The sequence below is a fragment of the Chiloscyllium plagiosum genome, unplaced genomic scaffold (genome assembly GCF_037043375.1).
Source record: "Chiloscyllium plagiosum isolate Xiang-an unplaced genomic scaffold, Cpla_swu_hap1 HiC_scaffold_22, whole genome shotgun sequence".
Classification (NCBI taxonomy): Eukaryota; Metazoa; Chordata; class Chondrichthyes; order Orectolobiformes; family Hemiscylliidae; genus Chiloscyllium; species Chiloscyllium plagiosum.
This window is the reverse complement of record NW_028270160.1, coordinates 9,613,421-9,633,524: the sequence shown is the minus strand read 5'-3', so window position 1 is coordinate 9,633,524 and position 20,104 is coordinate 9,613,421. Positions and strand designations below refer to the sequence as shown.

The 20,104-nt window shown below is 41.4% G+C and overlaps 1 protein-coding gene across 1 annotated transcript in view; it reads left to right on the top strand.

Annotated features, from left to right (window-relative positions):
• got1 (glutamic-oxaloacetic transaminase 1, soluble) overlaps positions 1-20,104 on the top strand; it is a 55,974-nt gene that overhangs the window by 2,807 nt on the left and 33,063 nt on the right. Inside the window, exons 2-4 of the mRNA XM_043713033.2 lie at positions 12,905-13,086; positions 14,553-14,676; positions 17,450-17,562. Coding sequence (XP_043568968.2) covers positions 12,905-13,086; positions 14,553-14,676; positions 17,450-17,562 — 419 coding nt within the window. The remainder of the gene's footprint in view (positions 1-12,904; positions 13,087-14,552; positions 14,677-17,449; positions 17,563-20,104) is intronic.

The window sequence follows — 20,104 nt, the reverse complement described above, 5'->3', positions numbered from 1 at the left end:
ACTACAGTAATCTTTTGAAAGTATCCTTTGCTACTACATTTCTCTGTACCCTTCCTCCCTCGACCATGAATTTCTTCAGTTTCATTAGCTGGATTGCACATAAAAACAATGGACCATAACCTTTTGTAATGCGCATCCCTATTGAAATTTAGGTTTGGGAAGAGAATCTTATTTTTTGCTATTGTGTCAATTGTTTTTATTTACAACGAGGGAGACCAAAATTTGAAACTCAGAAATTTCTCTTGTTACTGAGGTGCTTTTGGTGTCCTTGAAAATAACCTCTAGCTGATATGTATTTATGGATATAGTTTGTGACAGTGTCTTATTTCTGTTTTTAACTAGCTTTTAGCCTGCATGTGTAGTCATGTTGATAGTTAGTCTGGCTTTCAAAGGTAATAAGTATTCAATTTAATTACAGTGAATGCCACAAGACAACCTAAATATCTGGCGCCATTTAATTGTGGACATTCATGAAACTAATTCATTGACATTATTTGTGTCAAGTTGCCTTCACAGTACAGCAGTTTGGATGCTCTTAAGAATGGGTATGCTCTTGCCCCTATTAAGCGGAGTATTGTCCCAAGAGCCCTGATGGTGTGGAACAACCTGTCATGTGATACCTTATCATATGCCTTTTGAAAATATATTATTTGGATTTCCTTGATCTACTCCACTGGTTATAACCTCAAAAGGCTTGATTAGAATTTTCAAATATGATATTCCTTTCACTAAACAATGTTATTTTGCATAATTGTAATATGATTTCCTAAGTGCTCTCAGTAATGAATTCTAATAATTATGACTGCTGTTAGTCAAACTAGCACTGTTTTGTCTCTTTTCTGTTTTCTTACAGTATAATGTTTAGACAGGGTATTCATATTATTTTTACTATGAACAGCAGTTCAGTGCCTCATCTTCTGTCACACATAAAGTGTGTTTTTTTGTTACTTACAGTAAACAGTTGCATTAATTATTGGTTCTTTGACATTGAAAGCTTCAAACTTGATATCAAACTCAACCTACTCCTGTATACTGCAAAGTTGAAACTTTATTGCTGGAACAGCACAGCAGGTCAGGCAGCATCCAGGGAACAGGAGATTCGACGTTTCGGGCACAGGCCCTTCTTCAGGAATGAGCTCTGCTCATTCCTGAAGAAGGGCCTGTGCCCGAAACGTCGAATCTCCTGTTCCCTGGATGCTGCCTGACCTGCTGTGCTGTTCCAGCAATAAAGTTTCAACTTTGATCTCCAGCATCTGCAGACCTCACTTTCTCCTGTATACTGCAACAACTGCTTGTGTTTATAATTACACCAGTAAAGCATCTAAGATTTTAATCAATAAATCATGACACACAGGTGATATTGAATCAAATGACTGGAATTTTGGTTAGAGAGGCATAGGGATTTAATATTGCAGCTTCTGAGAGTTTGGATTATGTGTAGCAGAAGATATGGTTGCCAATTGTGGAGTGTGGAAAATCCAGGATGTACAAGAAGTCAAAATTGAGTTTCATATCGATAGTTACTGATCTGGTAACACAAATGTAGATCAGCAGTGAAGGGGATTATGAGGCAATATTCCCACACATTGAGTCAAGATTAATCAACTGATAAAACTAGTAAACAAATTTCAGTAATATGATTTTTCAGGAGGAAGCAGATGCAAAGATTTGGGTTGGAATTGTTCAGCCTGATACACCTCTAGAGCCGATGGAACTTGAACTAGGGCTGCATGGCCTAGAAGTAGGAACGCTAGTACTGCACTACAAGACTCTCAGAAATTATGATGTAGTGTTAATGTGCAATGGTTTTACAAGTTTTTATGTTTTATCCTTGGTTCAACAGATTACACCACTACAGCAGTGATGCAGAACTATATCATAGAATAATAGAACCCAAAGTTGCCTGCAGCTTATTATTCCTTTACCCAAAACACCTTGTTCTCCACTATATGAGACATATAAAGAGTGTCATGTCACTGGTCCAACCATCAAGTCTTGCCCACATCCAGGATAGGTACTGAAATAACTCCACCACTGATAGTGTATCTGCTAGCGGAAGGCAGCCCAAGGCATCCACAATTGCTGTTTGGCCTCCCGAATGGTGTTCCAACTTGTACGCACTTAGAACGAGAGCCCACTGCTGAATTTGACCTTAAGCTATGGGTGGCACGGCCTCGTCCTCTTTCAATAGCTCTAACAGGACTGTGTGGTCTGTTACTATTACAGTACAAATTTATATATGTAAAGGTATTAGGGGAGCTTCCTTACACCAAAGATGGTCTATCTGGGCATATTCTGCATTGGCCAAAGTCCAAGAAGCAAATGCTTTTGAGTGTTCCTCTCCATTGGGCCACCTGTGACCCAGTACTACCCTAATACTGTATGGGGAGGCATCGCATGTCAGCGGCAGATCTCACTTGGGGTCATAGCGTGCCAACACCTTAGATGATCACAGCTGCTTCTTCACTCTCTAAACACTACATCTTGGCTATGAGACCATTTTCAAGGTTGACCCTTTTTCAGTAACAGATATTAGGGTGTAAGCATGTCAAGATGGAGGCCAGATTATAAATGAACTTTTCGTAATAATTCACCAGCCAATGGAAACTGATCCACCAAGCTTTACTACTGGTATGACTGGTGCTACCCATTCTGCAAACTGCACAGGTTTGATGGTTTCTTTGCTTTCCAGCTTCATAATTTCTACTTTTACACATAAGGCAAATGGTACTGGGTGGTCCTTGCAGAGTTGTGTAATTGCAAACTGCCTTGGCTCCTTTGATAGTCTGTAAACTTTCCTGAAAAACTTCAGGGTATTTAATTAGGACTTCACTCAGGCAGCCATTTTCTAATCGAAAAATGTTGACCCAGTCTCAGTGAATCTTTCTCACCCCTAGCAGCCTTGGTTCTGAGCCTTATACTATAATCAGTGGCAACTGAACCCAGCTGCTTCTCTTAAGAGACCAGAACTGACATTGTACCCTTTAATCTGTAAAGGTTCCTTGGTATAGGTTCTCAGTCGAGCTGAGGTCTTATGCAGGCTTAAGGGTTGCAGTCCAGAACAAATTTTGTTAATCATAGAATCCCGACAATGTGAAACCAGACCATTCGGCCCAGCAGGTCTACACTGACCCTCCAAAGAGCAACTTGCCTGTACACATTCCCGAACCCTATTCCTTTTACATTTCCCTTGACTACTGCACCTAACGCATCCCTGAACACCATGGGGCAATTCAGCACAGCCAATTCCCTTAACCTGCACAAGTTTGGAATTTGGGAGGAAACCGAAGCACCAGGAGGAAACAGTCACAGAGTCATAGAGATGTACAGCACTTTCAACGAGCTATGAACCTGCACTCCCAAGGTCTCTTTGTTCAGCAACACTCTCTAGGACCTTACCATTAACTATATAAGTCCTGCTAAGATTTGCTTTCCCAAAATGTAGCACCTTGCATTTATCTGAATTAAACTCCATCTGCCACTTCTCAGCCCATTGGCCCATCTGATCAAGATCCTGTTGTAATCTGAGGTAACCTTCTTCGCTGTCCACTGCACCTCCAATTTTGGTGTCATCTGCAAACTTACTAACTGTACCTCTTATACTTGCATCCAAATCATTTATGTAAATGACAAAAAGTAGAGGACCCAGCACTGATCCTTGTGGCACACCACTGGTCACAGTCTGAAAAACAACCCTCCACCACCACTCTTTGTCTTCTACTTTTGAGCCAGTTCTGTATTCAAATGGCTAGTTCTCCCTGTATTCCATGAGATCTAACCTTGCTAACCAGTCTCACGTGGGAAACCTTGTCGAATGTCTTACTGAAGTCCATATAGGTCACATCTACCTCTTTGCCCTCATCAAACCTCTTTGTTACTTCAAAAAGCTCAATCGAGTTTGTAAGACACGATTTCCCACGCACAAAGCCATGTTGACTATCCCTAATCAGTCCTTGCCTTTCCAAATACATGTACATCCTGTCCCTCAGGATTCCCTCCAACAACTTGCCCACCACCGACGTCAGGCTCACTGGTCTATAGTTCCCTGGCTTGTCCTTACCACCCTTCTTAAGCAGTGGCACCATGTTAGCCAACCTCCAGTCTTCCGGCACCTTACCTGTGACTATCGATGATATAAATATCTCAGCAAGAGGCCCAGCAATTGCTTCTCTAGCTTCCCACAGAGTTCTAGGGTACACCTGATCAGGTCTTGGGGATTTATCCACTTTTATGTGTTTCAAGACATCCAGCACTTCCTCCTCTGTAATATGGACAGTTTGCAAGGTGTCACCATCTATTTTGCTACTTTCTATATCTTCCATATCCTTTTCCACAGTAAATATTGATGCAAAATAATCGTTTAGTATCTCCCCCATTTTCTGCAGCTTCACACAAAGGCCGCCTTGCTGATCTTTGAGGAGCCCTATTCTCTCCCTAGTTAACCTTGTGTCCTTAATGTATTTGTAAAAACCCTTTGGATTCTCCTTAATTCTATTTGCCAAAGCTATTTCATGTCTCCTTTTGCCCTCCTGATTTCTCTCTTAGGTATACTCCTACGGCCTTTCTACTCTTCTAAGGATTCACTCGATCTATCCTTGTCTAAATCTGACATATGCTTCCTTCTTTTTCTTTATCAAACCCTCAATTTCTTTAGTCATCCAGCATTCCCTATACCTACCAGCCTTCCCTTTCACCCTGACAGGAATATACTTTCTCTGGATTCTTGTTATCTCATTTATGAAGGCTTCCCATTTTCCAGCTGTCCCTTTATCTGCAAATGTCTGCCCCAATCAGCCTTTGAAAGTTCTTGCCTAATACTGTCAAAGTTGGCCTTTCTCCAATTTAGAACTTCAACTTTTAGATCTGGTCTACTCTTTTCCATCAGTACTTTAAATCTAATAGAATTATTGTTGCTAGCCCCAAAGTGCTCCCCCACTGTCACCTCAGTCACCTACCCTGCCTTATTTCCCAAGAGTAGGTCAGGTTTTGCACCTTCTCTAGTAGGTACATCCACATACTGAATCAGAAAATTTTCTTGTACACATTTAACAAATTTTTCTCCATCTAAACCCTTAACACTATGGCAGTCCCAGTCTATGTTTGGAAAGTTAAAATCCCCTCCCATAACCGCCCTATTATTCTTACAGATAGCTGAGATCTCCTTACAAGTTTGTTTCTCAATTTCTCTCTGATTATTTGGGGGTCTATAATACAATCCCAATAAGGTGATCATCCCTTTCTTATTTCTCAGTTCCACCCAAATAACTTCCCTGGATGTAATTCCAGGAATATCCTCCCTCAGCACAGCTGTAATGCTGTCCCTTATCAAAAACGCCACTCCTCCATCTCTCTTGCCTCCCTTTCTATCCTTCCTGTAGCATTTGTGTACTGGAACATTAAGCTGCCAGTCCTGCCCATGCCTGAACCATGTTCCTAACCATACCCTGAGTTCATCTGCCTTCCCTGTTAGGCCCCTTGCATTGAAATAAATGCAGTTTAATTTATTAGTCCTCCCTTGTCCCTGCATACCCTGACTGTTTGAGTCGCTTCTGTTCTGAACTGTACCAGTGTCAGATTGATCTCTTTCCTCACTATCTCCCTGGGTCCCCCCCCAACCATACTAGTTTAAATCCTCCTGAGCAGCTCTAACAAATCTCCCTGCCAGTATATTAGTCCCCTTCCAATTTAGGTGCACACCGTCCTTCTTGTACAGGTCACTCCTACCCCAAAAGAGATTCTAATAGTCCAAAACTGTGAATCCTTCTCCCATACACCAGCTCCTCAGCCATGCATTTATCTGCTCTATCCTCTTATTCCTGCCCTACTAGCTCGTAGTACTAGGAGTAATCCAGATATTACTACTCTTGAGGACTTCCTTTTTAAATTCCTGCCTAACTCTCTGTAATCTCCCTTCAGAATCTCAACCTTTTCCCTTCCTATTTCGTTGGTTCCAAGTGACAATGACTTCTTGCTGACCCCTCTATGCCTTGAACATTCTGCACTCTCTCTGAGATATCCTTGATCCTGGCACCAGGAAAGCAACACACCGTTCTGATTTTTCGCTGCTGGCCAAGTCTGTCTGCACCTCAGACTAGAGAATCCCCTAACACAATTGATCTCTTGGAACCCTACGTACCTCTCATTGCATTAGAGCCAGTCTCAATACCAGAAATTTGGCTGTTCGTGCTACGTTACCTTAAGAATCCATCACCCCCTACATTTTCCAAAACAACATACTTGTTTGAAATGGGTATAGCCACAGAAGGCTCCTGCACTAGCTGCCTACCTCTCTAACCTCTCCTGGAGTTAACCCATCTATGTGACTGTATCTGAGACTTTTCGCTCTTCCTGTAACTGCCATCCTTCACATACTGTTGCTGTTGCAAATTCCCCATTGCTTCGAACTGTCTCTCCAACCGATCCATTCGATCTGATAAGATTCACAACCAACAGCATTTATTACATATATAATCGCAGTAACCCCTACACTCTCTTTAAACTCCCAAGTCTGACAAGAAGCGCATATCACTCTACTTAAGGCCATTTTTGCTCCTTCACAATCTACAGACCCAGAAAATAACACCGTCTTATTCCTCTACAAAACACTGCCCCAGATTAAATTAATAGTTATGGCTTATATTTTAAGTTTAATCAAGAGACATATCTCAAAAAACCATATAATCAAGAAAGAACCCACTCTACTCACATCTGCAGACTTTCTGCAGGTCCCACTTAAAAACAATACACTTATCTGCTTCTGTGCTGTGAACTTTGCCCAAACAGTTCCTCCAAGATCAGTTGTGAATTTTACTGTTACATTTCCCAGACCCACTCCGATGTCTAGCGATACATGAATTCAAACAGCAAAGGCAGTAACTGTGCAGGTTCACTGCTGAGTCAGTTTCTTTCTCTCTCTCTCTCTCTCTCTCTCTCTTGCACTGACCTCACCATATGCTTCGTTTGTCTCTTCTTCTCCCTTTTAAAAGTGCTGTTGTTTTGACATTTTTTTCCTCCAAAAGTTCTAAAACAATGCAACAGCACATAAAACAGTAATTGCTGCTTCTGGAATTGGAGGAAATCACCTTCAACACCTAAGATACCTCAAAAAAGGAGCAGTCTGTTACAGCCAGAAATTTTTCCTGTCCTCCATCTTGGATTACCCAGAATCCATTTCGCCCAAGGCTGGAATTAAACCCAGGTCCCTGGAGAGGCAGCAGTGCTAACCACTGAGCCACTGTTCTGGTTCTGGCTTTGTCATCACCGATACAGCCGTGCCGGTATCAGCCTCCGTTAGAACCAGGTGACCATTTAACCACACAAATATTCAATTGGTGCTGATTTGGGTGTTGCTAAGCAATTTAGCTGTTCCAAGTCAGGTGTATGTGGACTTTCCAGGGCGTGTACTCTCCTGGATACCAACCTATGAGTTCCCGTATTCAGTTTAGGCCTAGTAAACTCTTTTGCAGTCTTTAGTCTGCATACCAGCCTACAATGGCTAGCCGGCCCAGATTCTGAAGAAAATGTTAACCATTTGGCTGAAGCTTGGCTTTTTGTTTTGGGGGACTTTTCTGTGGGATGACCTAGAGTCCCTCTGTTCAGGATATGTCCTGAGGGATGAGGTGCAATTGCCTTCACTCAAGTCATTGTCCTCCAAACTGAGTTGTCTTGGCGAGGGTATCCACTTCCATTGGCATACTCTGTAACTCATATGCTCTGCTTGATGCTTTTTCAAATGACAAAGCCAATTGTGCCTGTTTGAAGTCTAGTTAGGTTACAGCTATTGGGCGTTTTTGCTTAGTTACATCATTATTCCCACATACCAAGTGGTCTCTCAGCATCTCGTTAAGGGTTGAACCCGAGTAACATATCTCTGCCAGTTGATTTAACCTCATCAAAAATCCCAACCTGGATTCTCCTGGTTCTTGAACAGCCAAGTAAAAGTGATAGCATCTTAGAATTAGAGGAAGCTTGAGGGTCTTAATATTCCTTAACTAAAACCACCAACACTTGAAAGATTTTAGTGTCTGGTGCCTCAGAAAACATTAGGCTCCTAATAACTAAAAAAAAAGCTTTGCGTCCATAAGCAGTGAGGAGAATTAAGAGGCTAAAAGAGGTCATGAGATATCCTAAGTGAGCAGGGTTAAGGAAAACACCAAAGTCTTTTATTCATATATAAGTAGCAAGAGGGTACTGAGAGAAAGGGTTGGCCCACTCAAGGACAAAGGAGGAAAGATATACATTGAGTCAGAGAAAATGGGTGAGATTCTTAATGAGTACTTTGCATTGGTATTCACTGAGGAGAGGAGCATGGCGGATGTTGAGGTTAGGGGTAGATCTTTGATTACTCTAGGTCAAGTTGGCATAAGGAGGGAGGAAGTGTTGTGTATTCTCTCCCCTCCCCTATCAGCTTTCCGTAGAGACCACTCCCTCCGCGACTCCCTTGTCAGATCCACACCCCCCACCGACCCAACCACCACTCCCGGCACCTTCCCTTGCAACCGCAGGAGGTGCAACACTTGCGCCCACACCTCCCCCCTCACTTCTCTCCAAGGCCCCAAGGGAAACTTCCATATCCGCCACAGATTCACCTGCACCTCCACCCACATCATCTACTGCATCCGCTGCAGCCGGTGTGGCCTCCTCTATATTGGGGAGACAGGCCGCCTACTTGCGGAGCGATTCAGAGAGCACCTCTGGGCCACCCGGACGAACCAACCCAACCAACCTGTGGCACAGCATTTCAACTCCCCCTCCCACTCCACCGAGGATATGCAGGTCATTGGACTCATCCACCGCCAAACCACAACAACCCGACGGTCGGAGGAGGAGCGTCTTATCTTCCGACTGGGAACCCTCCAACCGCAGGGGATGAACTTGGACTTCACCAGTTTCTTCATCCCCCCTCCCCCCACCTTGTCTCAGCCGGATCCTTCCAGCCCGGCACCGCCTTCCTGACCTGCAGTCTTCTTCTTGACCTCTCCGCCTCCACCCTACTCCGACCTATCACCCTCACCTTGACCTCTTTCCACCTATCACATTTCCAACGCCCCTCCTCCAAGTCCCTCCTCCCTACCTTTTATCTTCTCCTGCTGAACACTCTCTGCTCATTCCTGAAGAAGGGCCTGTGCCCGAAACATCGAATCTCCTGTTCCCTGGATGCTGCCTGACCTGCTGTGCTGTTCCAGCAATAAAGTTTCAACTTTGATCTCCAGCATCTGCAGACCTCACTTTCTCCTTGTGTATTCTAAAAGGCATTAAGGTGGACAAGTCCCTAGGACCGGATGGGATCTATCCCAGGTTCCTGAGGGAAACGAGAAAGGAAATAGCTGGGACTTTAACAGCTATCTTTGCAGCATCCTTGAACACGGGGGAGGTCTCAAAGGACTGGAGAATTGCTAATGTTGTCATCTTGTTTAAGAAGGATAGCAGGAAAAATCCAGGCAATTATAGACCTGTTAGCTTGATATCAGGGAAGCTACTGGAGAGCAGATACTAAGGGATAGAATATATACCCATTTGGAAGAAAATGGACTTGACAGTGAGAGGCTACGTGGTTTTGTGCAGGGAGGGTTATGTCTTACAAACCTAACAGAATTCTTTGAAGAGGTGACAAAGTTGATTGATGAGGGAAGGAATGTAGATGTCATACACATGGACTTGAGTAAGGCGTTTGATAAGGATCCCCATGGTAGGCTAATGAAGAAGGTGAAGTCGCATGGGGTCCAGGGTGTTCTAGTTAGATGGATAGAGAACTGGTTGGGCAACAAGAGACAGAGTAGTAGTGGAAGGGTGCTTCTCAAAGTGGAGATCTGTGACCAGTGGTGTCCCACAGGGTATATCCGTGATATACCATAAATGATTTGGAGGGAGATGTAGATTGCCTCATTAGCATGCCTACAGATGACACTAAGATTGGTGGAGCAGCAGATAGTGAAGGGGACTGTCAGAGGATACAGCGGAATAGGGGTATATTGGAGAATTGGGCACAGAAATAGCAGATGGAGTTCAATCCGGACAAATACGAGGTGATGCATTTTGGAAGATGCAATTCCAGAGTGAACTATACTGTAAATGGCAAAGTCCTGGGGAAAATTGATGTACAGAGAGATCTGGGTGTTCAGGTCCATTGTTCCCAGAAGGTGGCAATGCAGGTCAGTAGAGTAGTCAAGAAGGCAAATGGCATGCTTACTTTCATTGGATGGGGTATGGAGTACAAGAGTTGGCAAGTCAGGTTATTGATTCTATAAGACTTTGGTTCGGCCACACTTGGAATATTGCGTACAGTTCTGGTCACCTCATTTCCAAAAGGTTGTGGATGCTTTGGAGGGTGTGTAGAGGAGGTTCACAAGGATGTTGTCTGGTGTGGAGGGTGCTAGCTCTGAGGAGAGGTTGAGCAGATTAGGATTATTTTTATTGGAAAGAAGGCTGTTGAGGTGGGACCTGATTGAGGCCTACAAGATCATGAGAGGTGTAGACAGGGTGGATAGAAAGAAACTTTTTTCCAAAGTGGAGGACTCCGTTACTAGGGGTCACGAGTTCAAGGTGAGGGGAAAAGTTTAGGGGAGATATACAGGGAAAGTTCTTTATGCAGAGGGTGGTGGGGGCCTGGCATGTGTTGCCAGCAGAGATAGTAGGGGCGGGAACAATAGCATCATTTAAGATGTATCTAGACAGATACATGAATGGGCAGGGAGCAAAGGAATACAGATCCTTAGAAAATAGATGGCAGATTTGGATTGAGGATATGGATCGGCGCAGGCTTGGAGTACCGAAGGGTCTGTTCCTGCACTTTCTTGTTCTTTGTAATTACTCATGGCTTTTCATCTGTCTCAGTGTAATTTGCCCGGAAAAAATAACTTATTCTTTCCACATGCTGGATCCAGTCTTTGACAGCAGGATCACATGAACGAAGCCTCCCAAATAATGGCACGATGCCAAAAATGCTTACCCCAACCTCAAAGATGATTGTTGGCAAGCGAATTTCTTCAGGACCAGATTAACAACCCCAATCAGGGAACGCCGATGAGGTCCCAGCTGACCTCGTTACAATCACTACAGGTACAACTCTTATGACTTTAAGCTTTTCAACACCCACTTCCCAAAAAAAGTGGCAGGCACCTGAAAAATACACCAATATGAGAAAAATTCACAAGAAGACTCCTGCCTGAAATTTCAAGCCTATGTATAACTTACAAGTAAAATAATACAACACCAGGTTATAGTCCAACAGGTTTAATTGGAAGCACACTATCTTTCGGAGCGTCACTCCATGACGCTCCGAAAGCTAGTGTGCTTCCAATTAAACCTGTTGGACTATAACCTGGTGTTGTGTGATTTTTAACTTTGTACACCCCAGTCCAACACCGGCATATCCAAATCATGAGTAAAGTAATAGCTTCTGATGTAGTGTCAGTGCATCTTTTTGGTCATATTACCTTATTAGCAGTTAGCATTGGAAAATATTGGTGTACCGATCTGCAGTCAGTTTTGCTGATAAAATGTCATTGGCTTTACCTCTGGGTCACTGCGCTGTTTCTGACATCTCTTATATTCCATCCTTTTTTTTGGCAAGTAACTGGCCGTTTGCTTTTTAAGTACTCAAATCATTTTGAATATATATATGCTTTATCTGCAATCATCTTCATATTGCATTTTAAAAATTTCTTACTTATTCTACACTTTTAGTGATGGAAGGGGATTCTTTTATTTTCGCAATTCAATCACCCAAATAACTATTCTTAAACTGTAATCCTGTGGCAATGAGCGAGAGTTGCAGTCAAGGCTAATTCTGGCAGGATTGATTAACTCAGGTTAGAGTACATCATATCATGCAGTTGCTATAGTTATTAATAACAGATCATATCAATCAAATTATTTAGGCAAATCACTTGCAAATAATTTATTTATCTATAATCTCAGTCCAGGCAAGAACGATGTGATGTGTAATCTTTTTGTGAGAATTACAGACCTGTGATAAATTCTAGTGCTTGTTCATGGGATGATGCTGCTCCTTTAACAAGGTTTTGTTGGCCTTAGTATTTTTTCAGGAGGTCTTAAAAACTCACGTTCCAAAAAGTCTGGGCTTGGATGGGTTTTAGGGCCAATTTGATTACAGCTAACAGATGCTGCCTTAGGCAAATGAAAGGGGAGTGGCCAGTTCTCACAGCTCAGCTTATTTCTAGTTTGATTTGCTTTGGGTAGTTTAGCTATTCACTGAAAGCAGTCAGGCAGTTTTGAGGCAGCTGATCCAAGAAACAGCTACATGGAAGGTGGTGTTCCATGCTCTGTCTCTGACATCTCTCCAGTATGACCCTGTATTTGATTTTACCTTTTGTGCCAAGGGGTGTTTATGTAGATTGTTGCCAGTATTTGGAACAGCATCATGAAGTTGGGTTGATCTGTTGGGTGTTTGTACAGGTTAAGTTATTCGATATGCTGTTCTCTTTTGTTTGTGTTTCATTCGGTAATCTTGTAAATAAATTCTGTTTTGTTTAAAATTAAGTAATTTAACCAGCTGCATCATTCCTGGAATATTTGTGTTACACCTGCTTAAAACAACTAGCAAAGTTAGGGTCTGGGCTACTTTCTTGAAATATTTTGAGGGGACCTGGCCTGGTCCATAACATTCAGTATAGCCACACGTATGACTTTTGAGTTTTTGTTAGCAGTGGAGTGCTGCTGAAATGCTAAATTCAAATTTTTCATAACTAATTTGAAAGCTCAAATGAGAAGTTTGAAATTGTTCTTGAGTAATGTGTGATTACGTTGCACCTTCAATTATTCCTTTTAATCAGGTTCCATTTTAAAAGTGAATTTCTGGGCATGTACGACAAGAATATTTATGCTTGAGCTGTGCTGCCCAATAAAGTTGTACATTTACTTTCTCCTTTGTTCCCTCTTGCAGCTTATCGTACTGATGAAGGTCAACCCTGGGTCTTGCCTGTAGTGAGGAAGGTGGAACAGGAGATTGCTAATGATAACAGTCTTAATCATGAATATGTACCCATTCTGGGCTTTCCAGAGTACACCAAACTTGCTTGTGAACTAATACTCGGAAAGGACAGCCCTGCCATTGCGGAAAATAGGGTGAGTCTACCAGTTTGTGAAAATATGTAAGTTTAAATGCCCAAATTGGGTAGAGGCATGTGTGTGGAAATATTCAAAAATAGTGGCAAGGAGCTGTATGAAACTATCAGTAAAATTACAACAGTAATTATTTGAATGTTCAAATGGAAATGTAGGATTTAAATGAATTCATTTGTATTCTCTTTTACCTATCTTCCCTTTTGAAGGCATGCATATGATTTTATTCTCTTCCCTGCACTATAGATGAAATTTAGTTTCATAAATTATTGGAATTCTATCTGTCCTCTGGAACCTTAGTTAGGTCAGACTACTGCTCTTGACTTACTATGCCACTGGTAATAGATTTACACTGATTAAAGAGCAATTCCAGAGCAAGACAATATTGAATAACTCCTAACTTCTATTCTGATGATCAGCATCTTTTAGCACTCACAGGTAGCTGAGACTGAATTGGCATTGTAGTGCTTTAAGCTTTATCTAAAACAACAAAAGCGCTTTATAGTAATATTTACAAATGTAGGAAAACATGCTGCAGTACTACTTTGACATAAATTTAGCTCCTTTGAAAAAAAAGATAATATGCATGCCCAGTCAGATAATGCACTTTCAAAAATACTTTTTAAAAAATGCTTTGACTAGAAAATGAACATTTGAGATGTATTTCATGGTCTGCAGAGTGCTACTAAACCAAAAGTGAAACAACGCCCATTTATTTTATAACCCTGGTGCAGAAGGTTGTAAATAATTAATCTCAATCCTGCAGTTTCATTTAAACCTGACCTAGTTTAAAATATGTCTTTAATTGACAGATCTGCTTGACATTACATTTTTCTTTTGTACATCTGGCCTAGCTAGATTAGTTGTTGTTTATCCATTCATGGGATTTTGTGTTGTTCTCTACATGAATTGCTGTTGAGAGTGTGCTGTTTTAGATATATCATGAGTTGCTAAGGTTGTTGTTGTAAGTCTAATATCACATATGGGTAGATTTCCTTCCCTAAAGAACGTCAGTGAATCATTGGCTTTTCACAACAATCCAATAGTTTCATGATTACAATTACTAACTTAATTTACAATAAAAAGAATTCCGTGGTTTCCATGGTAAGATTTGAACTTTTCTCCAGTCATTAGTCCACGTCTCCGAGATTACTAATATGTAATATAATGACTGTGCTACTGTGCCCGTTGGAAGCATGTAAAATTGCCGTTACACCAATGTAAGATTCTGAGGTTGAGCTGAGAGTGTTAGTTTCTTTATGTGCTCAGCTAATTATTTTGTAGGAGGAAAATATAATAAACACTGGTATTAATAGTGGTGAATGACCCACCTGTATGTTTTCAATCATAAAACTAAAGAAGTGCTTCTCTCTTGTTTCAGGTAGTAATGTGATGAAGTCTTTTCATGAACACTTTTTTTTATTGTTGCATTTATATTTTTAGGTTGACCTGTGATCTTTCTATAACAGGTAGGTGGTGTGCAGTGTTTAGGAGGGACAGGTGCTCTTCGAATGGGTGCTGACTTTCTGCGTCTTTGGTACAATGGAACTAATAACACATCCACGCCTTTATATGTTTCTTCACCTACATGGGGTATGTGTTTGTCTTTTAAAATTTGAGCTTTTATTTTAAGAAATGTAAGAGTTCAGTCCTATCAAGTACTTTCTGCAGTTCGTGATTTGTCTTGGAGAGTTGAAATAAAAGGCAACATAGCATTAGTCTGGATTTTTAATGTCAGTGGTGAAGGAGAGGAGTTCTTCACTTTTTCTTTATTTATTCATGAGATGAAGATGTCATTGGCTAGGCCAGCATTTGTTACCCATCCCTAATTGCCCAGAAGGCAGTTAAGAGTCAACCACGTTGCTGTGGGTCTGGAGTCACTTGTAGGTCAGTCCAGGTAAGGATGGCACTTTGCTTCCCTAAAGTACATTAGTGAACTAGATAGGCTTTTCTGACAATTGATAATGAATTCTAGGTTATCATTTGACTCTTAATTCCAGATTTTTATTGAATTCACATTCCATCATCTGCTGTGGTGGAACTTGAAGGTGTGTCCCGCAAAACATTACCTGGATATCCATGGTTAAGATGTGGCATTGGGGGCCAGGGACCCGAAAGTCATGGAGGAGGTAGAGGGTGTAGGTGGTGAACAGAATGTATGCAGGGTGATCCTCGACCAAGGGGGACAGGACGGTGTCAAGGCCTGAGGAGATAAGTTATCACTGCAGTCCTCACTTCCTCCTGTGTACAATTTTGTGTTAAGAACTTGTACACGTCAGGAATTGAATGACTTAGCCAAAACCTGTTTCAGTGTCTTGAGAAGATATTAAAATTCCATCTATTTGTGCTAAATATGATTTCAATGATGAAAGATCAATGTGCTGACCCATTTTAATTTATTGTGAGATGCTGAGTCAGTTTTTTTTATTGTATAAACTGTTAACCTTTCTTTTTTATCCTGAATTTGTCTACACAGTTATGAAGAAATAGAAATTGATTCATCGGCAAGCTAAAGTTGAATAGGAGACTTTGTGAATAAGTACTTTGGAGTCTGAGACCCTGCAGGGTCCAGATTTGATCAGTAGCTTTGATTTCTTACCCTGCTGACCCCAGTATCAATCATGCCTTTGTGAAGAGGTTGCGAACTGGTGAACATGGCTTCTCACCATGCGGGAAATATCCACTGTACTTGCAAATGACCCCAAAGAGGTAGTGTAAGTGGTGGCCTGGAAGCAGACATTATGTTTTACCCTTTCAGCAATAGTGGTGTGTGTGGCAAGGAAACCAACGAAAGGAGGGTAATACTCTTGAACAGCACACTGTTTTTGATTTTTGCTCTTTCTTGAATTGGTGAATACATTCAGTGGTGGGAGCACTGCATTTGATCAGCTCAAGGTTAGACAGAAAACTCAGCTTTAATTCCTTCTTTTGATCATTTGAGTCCCACTGTATGGACATACAATGAGAAGAAGTGTTGGGATCGACAGTGAAACACCCTATGTTGTCTGGTACCTCTTGACACTTGCTTTGATTTACAAACATTTGAACCATGTGGAACTAAACCCCAACAAAGAGTGAAATGCATTCACACAGTTTTGTTGACAACTGTGTTCTGAGTTAAGTTGTCATTTGCTTTGTCGATGATTAGGATGCTGAGAAAATCTTGGGAAATTCTGTAGCTACTAAATTGAGCCAGTGAATGTCTCTCACATTATATTAATTAGGTTATGATAAATGACTGGTCTCAAACAATTCTAAGCTCTCAATTCTTTGTGTCCTTGAGATCACACAATGATCTCATTTAAAGTCTTTGAAAGTGAGGGTTAAGTGTAATCTCTTGAGTTCCTTCTTGATATCAAATATTATGAAAGATTCCTGTTACTATGATAAGAATTCTAAGCAGATAGCAATTCCTCTCCTTCATTCAGTCTGTTTCAAAGTATAACATGGCAGCAAGAGACCCTAAAAGTAGAGCTTTCTTCAATAATTATGATTATATTTGCAATTCATAGGTTACTTTTTATCTTTCTATCTATTAGCAAATTAAACTTTGTATTAAACTCTTTAATTTACTGCTGGATATTTCTGCAATCCTTCTTTTAATTCTACGTCTTTGAGATGAATTTTGTAATGCAAGTAATCCCTTTCGTTAACTGTTATTTCAGCCTTACTTCTTGGAGAACTAGCAAGATTGGGTTTATGTCTTTCTATTTATCCTGCAAGTCTGGTGTGCAATAATTTGCTCTTTTCAAATCTAAGGGAGTGTTAAGGAGTAACCAGGTCTTGAGTGCCTGCAGCCACTAGTGAGTCATGAGGCTGGATGGAACTTTTCTAATTGGTGAACCCGTTGAGTTTTTACAACAATTACCATCTTTGTGGTCACTCACATTGGTGCCAGACCACAACTTGTGGGTGCCATAACTGCTACCATATTCCATTTCATAAGCAGTTTAATATTGGCATTCACCTCATCGAGCATATTCCAGAGCACTGTCTGAGTAGAAGATGCAGGGTTTCCAGAGTTGGTACAGACTAAAAAGCGTTCATTTTTATTGAAGTGATGGAGATGGGATTTATCTTGTCCAGCTATTGTCAGAATATCCATTTGTCACTGTATTTATGGAACAGTTTCACTTTTACTAAATAGCACGTGTTAAACTCTGTCTCATGACAAATGTAATCACCTACTCTTTCAAAGTGAAAAACTAATGAAGCCTGCAAACCAAGAGTCAGGAAAACCAAAGCAAATAACACGTCAACTCCACAATTCTCCTTTGCAGAGGCATTGCTCTTCATTAGCTTCACATGCATAAGCTTTAAGGTTTGAATGCCATTGTTTAATTGCATTGTGAATATTTTGTTATAGCCAACCACAATGGCGTATTTGGTGCTGCAGGATTTACTGACATACGTAACTATCGTTACTGGGACCCAGCCAAGCGTGGCCTCCATCTACAAGGGCTTCTGGAAGACATGGAGGTATATTTTGTAAAATGTGTTTTTAGTTTTGGCCATTTTCTAAAATTATGTTTAGTGGAACACTTGGCTATTTTGCTCTTTCAAGTGCTATATATGACAAAACCTATATATGGTTATCTGAACGAGATGGGTGGGCACTATTCTGTTCAGTTAATCGATTATTCGGTTAATCGATTAAATGCCTTTCTTCAGGGGCTCGGAGTTTTTGAAGTCTGCTCCCCGTTCAGAACACTGCAGCAGCACACAGCATGCGAGACCCCGTCCCCAGAACCCTTTCCAACACCGCCCGCCCCCCCAACTGGGTCCAACACCGCCCCCAGCACAAAGCACACAAGTTCCCCGCCCCAAAACTGCCCCTCCCCCCAGAACCCCGTCCAACCCTGCCCCCACCCCACAACACCATCCAACCCAGCCCATTACTGCCCCATGCCTCCCAACACTGCCCCCCCGCCCATTACTCCCTCTTCTCCCTCTTCCCAACCTCATGCAACATTCCCCCCCCCCCCAACTCTCTGGTGTAGCCGGATTGTACACCAACATCAACACCACTGCTGCTGCTACTGCAGCTACTTTTGTGGGGTGAGTCTCTAAATAGCACAGCCACAGCCACACGCACAATAATGTTGGAGAGATTAACCGGGGGGGGGCGGGGCGGGGGTGTTAGGGTACACCCCTCTGTAGAATTCCAGGGAAAGTGTGGGGAGAGAGAGAGGGCGGGAGGTCAGTCAGTTGGAGACTGTGCCTGTTTAATCACTATAAACAAAAGACGCGATCACTGTTGGAAACACGTCTTTGATATAATGTTTCTGTCGGGACCTTGAGATCTCCTTCGGATAATCTGATATTCGGATAATGAGATTCCTTTGTAATTAAGGCCTTGCTTGTGACTTGCTTGAGGCCTGCTCGCCATCATGGAAAGATTGTCTTCTTCGTAACTCTTCCTGTGATAAAACCTCTAATTTTGATCCCTCTTTATTCTGTTGATGAATTGCCAGACTAAAGCTAAAGCTTAAAAGGAACCATTCAGGGACATTAGAAATATAGAAAGAACAATGGACAATTGAAAGGAGAAGTTCAGCGGTGATGAACTAGCAAATAGCACAAAATGAATTGAATTTGTTAAGAGGACTGCCAAAATATTCATTTGAAAGAACAGGTAGGATGAACTGGATGACAGGAATAAAATATCAGTGGAAGGTGAAGTTAAGTCAAAGATAATGTATAATGAATATTTTAATGACTGGTGCTGAAATATTAGAGATCTCTATCAAAGTTTGCTGGTGACATAAAAGGAACTGTGGCAAATAGTGATCAAATGCATACTCAGAAAGATCCTGAAATGGTTGGAGTGGGGGAATGTTGCTTGAGTCACAAATATGCCATTTGTATTTTAGATAAAATAATAGTTGACCACTGTGCACCGATTTGGATGTCCCATTATAAAAAAAGGACATATTGAACAGTAACTGAATCGTTGCGGAGAGGTTTAAGCTGAATAGTGATGCCACTTTGCATTTATACAGCTCATTGCACAATACCTAAGCTCTTGTGTGAAGTATGAATAAAATACTGGATACTATCTGTGGATCTGGTACCTGTGGATTTATATTCTAATACCACTCCTGACTAGGAGATGGTGGCAGTAAATGAGAAAAAAAAATCCCTTTAATTTCTATGTAGCAGGCAATAATGAAATGTCTGGTTCTTAATGGGAATTGCACACTGATCTGCTTGGAATGGTTGAATTTCTATGGACTGCTTTGTTTACAAACGTGGAATGCTAAGGATGGCAGTATATCACAAAAACTAATCTGCTACAGGTTCTTTACAAAAGTACTGTCACAACACATGACACAAAGACATCATGGATTTTCCCACAATGAGCAGTTGGCAACTGCTGTACCAATGATGACAGCTTTCCCAGGAAATAATCTCAAGTCGGGTTGAACAAACCTTTTGTCCTTGTGAACTGTTTAGGCGTGTAGATCGAGAGGAACAGAAGTAGTTTAAGTCTTGGCATTCAAATTATTGATCCATCAATTAAATGGCAATGATAAAAAGTGTTTCATCCTAACTTTGAGATCACTGAAATTCAAACCAGAGTTAAAAATAACCTTCCTTTATTCAGCACATTAAATGATCTCCGAATTTTGCAAAGTAGCTTGTCAAGTAGCTTTGAAGTATACTTATTTTTGCAGTGTAGGAAATAAAGCAGAGATTAAGTTCCCACAAACAGGAATGATAAGTTTATCTGTTTTAGATATTGAACGAGAAGTAAATACTGGCTTGGAGAACTGCCCTCTTTTTGAAAAGTTCTGTGGTATCCTTTACACTCAATTGTGAGGGCAGAGGGAGAGTTGGTTTCAAATATCATGCAAAGATAGCTGAAGTTTTTGATGCTGTTACTGAACTTGGGGATCACATGGCCTTAGATTGGAGATTGAGCACCTTGAGTCAAGAGAGTTGACTGAGGAAAGTTTAGAATGCTACTGATTGTATGGAGATTCAGTGTGAAGGGGTCTGGGGAATCGAGTAAATCAGT